Source organism: Lissotriton helveticus, chromosome 1_2 (genome assembly GCF_964261635.1).
Source record: "Lissotriton helveticus chromosome 1_2, aLisHel1.1, whole genome shotgun sequence".
NCBI lineage: Eukaryota > Metazoa > Chordata > Amphibia > Caudata > Salamandridae > Lissotriton > Lissotriton helveticus.
In genome coordinates, this window is record NC_136058.1 from 228,155,300 (window position 1) to 228,161,299 (window position 6,000).

The following is a 6,000-nucleotide window of genomic DNA, read 5'->3' on the forward strand; positions in this document are numbered from 1 at the left end:
GGGGGTGCTAGAGGGTGTCAAAGTGACACCCCCTGCACCCTTGTCAAAATCGGTATTTACCGATTCGGTAAATACCGACCGGTAATGCCCCATTCATTCCTATGGGCTTCAAAGCCCATAGGAATGAATGGAGCATTACCGGTCGGTATTTACCGAATCGGTAAATACCGATTTTTACCGATTCGGTAAAATACACATCTGGATGGACCTACATGTCCACCCTTCATATTTACCGATTCTTAATTACCGAATCGGTAAAATTCGGTAATTAAGAATCGGTAAATATTTTTTACCTACATCTGGGCCTATGGGAGCTATATAGAAGGTCCTAGGTTCAGAAGTGGGCAGTGGCTGTTATTACAGCTACTTTTTGATTCCGAAGAAAAACAAAGGATTGCAGCCCATTTTAGATCTTTGGACCGTCAATCTCTTCCTCAAAAAGGAGAAGTTTAAGATGCTTACTTTAGCTTACTTCTTGTCTGCCTCAGACCAAGAAGACTGAATGGCATGTTGGAACTGCAGAATGCGTATTTTCACATGCCCATCCTGCCGGGCTACAGGCGTTACTTATGGTTCAAAGTAGGCTATGAGCACTTTGTTTACCGTGCTACCCTTCAGCCTTACCAGTACCCCTCGGGTGTTCACCAAGGTGATGGCGGTGGTCGCAGCTCATCCGCGCAGGTTAGGGGTGTCAGTTTTCCCCTACGACTGGCTGTTGAATGAGAGCTCGCCCCAGGCTGTCGTCTTTCCACCTTCAGACTACAGCAGACCTCCTTCATTCGCTGGGGTTCTCTATAAACTTGCTGAAGTCACACAGACGCTCCCTTTCATCTCGGCTGTTCTGGACACAGTGCAGTTTCGTGACTATCTTACTGAGAAGCGAGTCCGGGATATTCAAGTTGTGATTCCGATATTTCAGCCTCTATCCTGGATTTTAGTGACACTGACTCTGTTGGGCCTCCAGCTTCCTGTGGGTAAAGCATGCTTGGTGGCGTATTCGGGCTCTGCAGTGGGACCTGAAGTTCCATTGGGCACAGCTTTTGGGAAATCTCACCGATGTGGTTAAGACCTAGGAAAGAACTGCGAGAGATCTGCACTGGTGGTTGACGAACCACGATTGAGTCCATGGTAGAGCCCTCTCCCTTCCCCAACCAGATCTTGGTCATAACAGATGCGTCACTTATGGGATGAGGCGACCATCTAGGGACATTGGTCTCCGGTGGAGTCTGGGCTCCACATCAATTTGTTGGAGCTTGGCGTGATTTGATTGGCAATGAAAGCATTTCTTCCCTCTGTCAAGGGAAAGTTAGAGCAGGTGTTCACGGACAACACCACTGCCATGTGGTACTACAACAAGCAGGGCGGGGTGGGATCGGGGACCCTTTGTCGAGAGGCCCTGCGTCTCTAGGCATAGCCGGAACAGCAGGTCATAACCCTGGTGGTTCAACACCTGACAGGTTCTCTGAACGCCAGGGCTGATGAACTAAGCCGTCGATGCTTAGTAGGAAAGACTGCGACGAATGGCGTCTCCAAATGAAGGTGGCGCAAGGTCTCTTTCAGCAGTGGGGAAAACCTTGGTTAGATCTGTTCGCCTCTGAAGAAAACACGCAGTGTCCGCATTACTGCATGTTTGGCTTTCCAAGGCGGCTATTGCTCGGCCACGCTTTTTGTCGCAAGTGGAGCTCAGGCCTGCTGCAGGCCTTTCCGCCCATACCAATCTTGCCTAGGGTTCTGAAGAAGATTAGAAGTGACCGGGCCCTAGTCATTCTTGTGGCTCCGGACTAGGCAAGGATCATCTGAAAATGAGCATTGATCCTCCGATCAGGCTACCCCTTCGGGAGGATATTCTGTTGCAGCAGCAGGGGAGGGTTCTCCACCAGAACCTGTCAACTCTTCACCTCCACGCGTCGAGATTGAGCAGCTGCAGTGGATGGCTTCTGACCTTCCTTCCGAAGTATGCAACTTTATTTTGGAGGCCAGGCGTCCATCCAGTAAGACGGTATATGCCAGCTGTTGGCAGAAACTTGTATTATACTATACAGAAAAGTCTATTGGCCCTCTTTCTACATTTCTCTTTTCACTGCTCTTCTATTTATTCTAACCCTTGCCCAGCAGGACTCTATTTTCGAAACTTTCAAGGGTTATCTTTCTGCTCTGTCTGCTCTTTAGCGGCTGCCAGACCAACCCTCTCTTTAGGTCTCCAATTGTAAATAGGTTTTTGATGGGGCTGGCTCACTTGTTTGCGTCCACGCCATTTGTTCCTCACTTATCATATGTGTGCACCCTTGTAGCATTTACAGAGCTGTCCCTTCTGGCTGCTTACCATCAAGACAGCCTTTTTAGTGGCGATTACATCTGCTCGGAGGGTGAGTGAGTTGCAGGCGCTGTCTTGAACGCCTCCCTACATGATGTCCTTTCCAGACTAAGTGGTGCTCTGCACCCGTGCCTCGATCTTGCCAAAGGCGGTGACCCCATTACAACTGTGTCAGTCTATCACGCTGCCCTCCTTCTTTGCTCTCCCGCATCCCTCTAAGGAAGAGGAGTGTGTCCACTTCCTGGACTTAATGAGCGTTGTTGTTCTACCTTGACCGCACAAAAAAGTTCTGGATGAACAACCAACTCTTCGTGGGGTACATGGGAGCTAAGAAGGGAAGAGCAGTGCAGGAAAGGACCGAATCTCGTATTTCGTTCTCTGCATTATGATCTGCTGTGCCCTGTCTAAAAAGCATCCCCCTATTGGTTTAAGTGCCCATTCCACCAGGGGAAAGACTGCGACTAGGGCCTTGGCTCGGGGTGTCTCAGTCCAGGACATCTGTCAGGTAGCAACGTTGGCATCTTTGCACACGTTTGCCAAGCACTACTGCCTGGACAGTCTGGTCCGCAGGGACGGGCATTTTGCCTGTTCGGTCCTGCACGACTTCCTACTGTAAGGTATTGGTCGCACAACCCACCACTGGTATGGTATGGCTTGGGTAACTAATTCAAAGGTAAGGAATATGCAGCTAGAAGTCTCTATAAGATGAGCAAGATACTTAGTTCGACAATGCATTATATGGTAGACACTCTATCTAGCTGCAGATTCCTTACAGGCCCACTCATGCCTCCCGTGCTTTGCGGACCGATTTGGTTAGGACTAAGGTTGCTCCCCTTTCAGGACCCTAGTTTTGCACATGTTCACGTCAGTATTTTTATTTTTTTACTACACCAAAGTAACTGACATCCGCGCGCCTCGGTGTATATATAGGTGACTGCGACATCGTAACCGACGCCATCACGTGGCGCCAACCGGTTACTCATGCAAGAGGTACTGCTCAGCAAACGTTTCAGGATCCAGCCTGACGCCTGGGAAATTCAAAGGTGAGGAATCTGCATCTAGATAGTCTCTACCAGATAATGCTTTACCGAAGATAAGTAGCTTGTTCGACTCTAACTTAAAACTTTAAAAGTCAAAATTTATGGCGCAACTGATTGGATTAATATTGTTCTTTTATCATTGTATTTGTTAAAAGGTAATCTAGTTTTCCCAATTGATTTGGATTTTGTATTGTGTTGTCTTTTCACTTTTTATTATTGTTTGTGTGCTGCATATGTTCTTTCTTACATTGCTTCTAAGTTAATCCCGACGGCTTTTGTGCCAAGCTTCAAGATGGTTAAGCACACCGTTAATTTAGTGAAGTTTTGTGGTCACTCCGACAAGAATTATGGTTCTTTCCTGAGTGAGGTTGGCTCCACCCTCAACCAGTAACCAATTTCTTACAATGTATATTTTGGGAGGAGGGAAGGTGTATTAAAAAAGATAGCTGGGAACAGACACAGATTGCCGCTGGCCAGAATTGATTAATTTGTAGGTTGGGAATCAAAGTATGCTACACAAGTGCAGTTACATATTTCATTCATGTTTTTTTGTTCTATAATAAGGTTTGCTGATTCAAACTATAGGTTCAAAATCTGTATCCTATTTTAACATGCAATTTAGGACAATATTTTTACAGAAACCATAAAAAGCACTGCTAACACAAATAAAGGAAAAGAACATGGAACATAACTGTGCATCTCCTATCTGGTAGCCGTATTTGAGTCTCACTCATGAAAATACCCTACACTTCAATCTTTGTGTAACATTGCAGAATTTGGAGGAAGGTAGGCAGGTTCAAGTTACTTACCAGATTGACTCTTTTGCTTGTTCTCATACCTCCTTACTCCACCAGCCCCTTCCTTCAACTGACCTACCTACCTGCCTATTCTACTCGCATCTATTATCACACCTGCCTTTCTCTTAGTAGAAATTCACAAGAGTGGAAACCAATTTGTTGTGCTGGGGAAGGAGCATGACTGTGGATGAGGAGGGGTTACTGATGCGCAACAAGCTATTATTTACAACGGGTTTTGTTTTGGGGGAAATGCGATCCATACTACAGTTGTTGGGCCTGGGCATTCAAGGAGTCTGTAGAAGGCGATTTAGGACTATCAGAAAGTCACTAAGTAACTTGTACCTCTTTGAAATTGGACATTACCCCCTCCCACCCAGCCAGTTATGTTGTGAAGTTTAGGCTGAGCTAATCCCTTCAAACTACAACAACAAATAATCTCCATAAACCCCAAATGCATGACCATGTTAGACAAGTTTTTGCTAATCCTAACAAACATTCTATCAGAATGCCGAAAAGATTTTTTGCTATTCGAAATGTACAAAAAAAATGGGTTGTGTATTTGTTAATGCTGCCATAGGTCCATATCGATTTCAGGTTTTGTAGTGAATGCCAGCAGTATGCCTTTGGATGTTTTCTATTAAATTATTGGCCTTTCTTCTGGATGATAAGTAGCTTAATGTACATTTTGAAACAAAAATGTTTGGAAATAAACGCTATGTTTCCTTCAGTGGAAAGAACTATTGCACTTTAAGTGCAGTTTAACTGAAACTTTTCTAGAAAAGAAGATACATCTTCGTAAAAACATATGCGTGCACCTGATGTCATCAATATTGTACATAAATGAAGTGTTTTCTTTGAAGATCATATTTTAGTGATTATGATGTAATAGAATTGTTTGTCCAAAATACCTTTGAGGATTTAATGCTCTGAAGGGAGTGAGTAAATCTCTTTGTGCCATCTTAATTATAAATTCCTTATTTGTCTTCATAAGCACCCACTCTGAAGCCAAATCTAGGCTTTATAAATGGCTGGGACACATTTGCAGTGCCTGCAGATGAAATGTATATGCTCCCACCATTGCAGTTTCTTCTTTTTGATCTGCAGTGACTATGATCTGCAGTGACTAGGTGAATTAGAGCTCCCAAAAGTCAGCATCTGTCAATGATATTAATCATTGACAGTCATGAAGTGGATAATATGCCAAATCAATTAATGTTAACATGATATGGAAATAGCATTTGATGTTAGTTACTGGTTTGTTTATTTTGATTTTTGGTAACAGAAAATGTGCTTCTTTAAAAGGTGCCAGTCTCTTTTGGAACTCTCCATGCATTGATCAGGAAGATTCTGCATCGCCCGAAAAGCAAAATGTCGATAATGCAGATGACCTCACTGTTTCAGTCAACCTTGGGGAAAATATTAGTCATGCCACCATATCCTCCTCATTTAAAGCTGTTGACATTTGTAGCTTCGCAGAAAGCACCCAGGATGTAGAGGATGAACCCGGTCGCTCTTCTGATTCGCTCAGGTAGGATACTGTCTTTGGAAAATGTCCCTTTTTTAAAAGTTACAGATGCTAGTGTGTCATACTATCCCCCTCCTTTGTCCAGAAAACGGTGGCTACTTAATGATTGAAACTTTAACGTGTCTATCATTATCATCTGAGGTGGTGCAGCATTTGCTGAGGGTTGTGTGCAGGTTTTTTTCTTTTCTTACTCGTAATTTATCTATTGTTTAAATGCCCAGATACTCGGATGGGAATTGCCTCCGCTGACAAAAAGGACTGGAAGAAGATTCTCTAAACAAGTATTTGCAGAGCTAATGGGTCTCAGCTGTGAAACCTATTGGC

General features: G+C 44.3%; 1 protein-coding gene across 1 annotated transcript in view; it reads left to right on the forward strand.

The window, feature by feature from the left end:
* Positions 1–6,000, forward strand: part of STIL (STIL centriolar assembly protein) — a 396,689-nt gene that overhangs the window by 291,947 nt on the left and 98,742 nt on the right. The window contains exon 14 of the mRNA XM_078671518.1: positions 5,454–5,679. Within this exon, the coding sequence (XP_078527644.1) occupies positions 5,454–5,679 (226 nt within the window). The remainder of the gene's footprint in view (positions 1–5,453; positions 5,680–6,000) is intronic.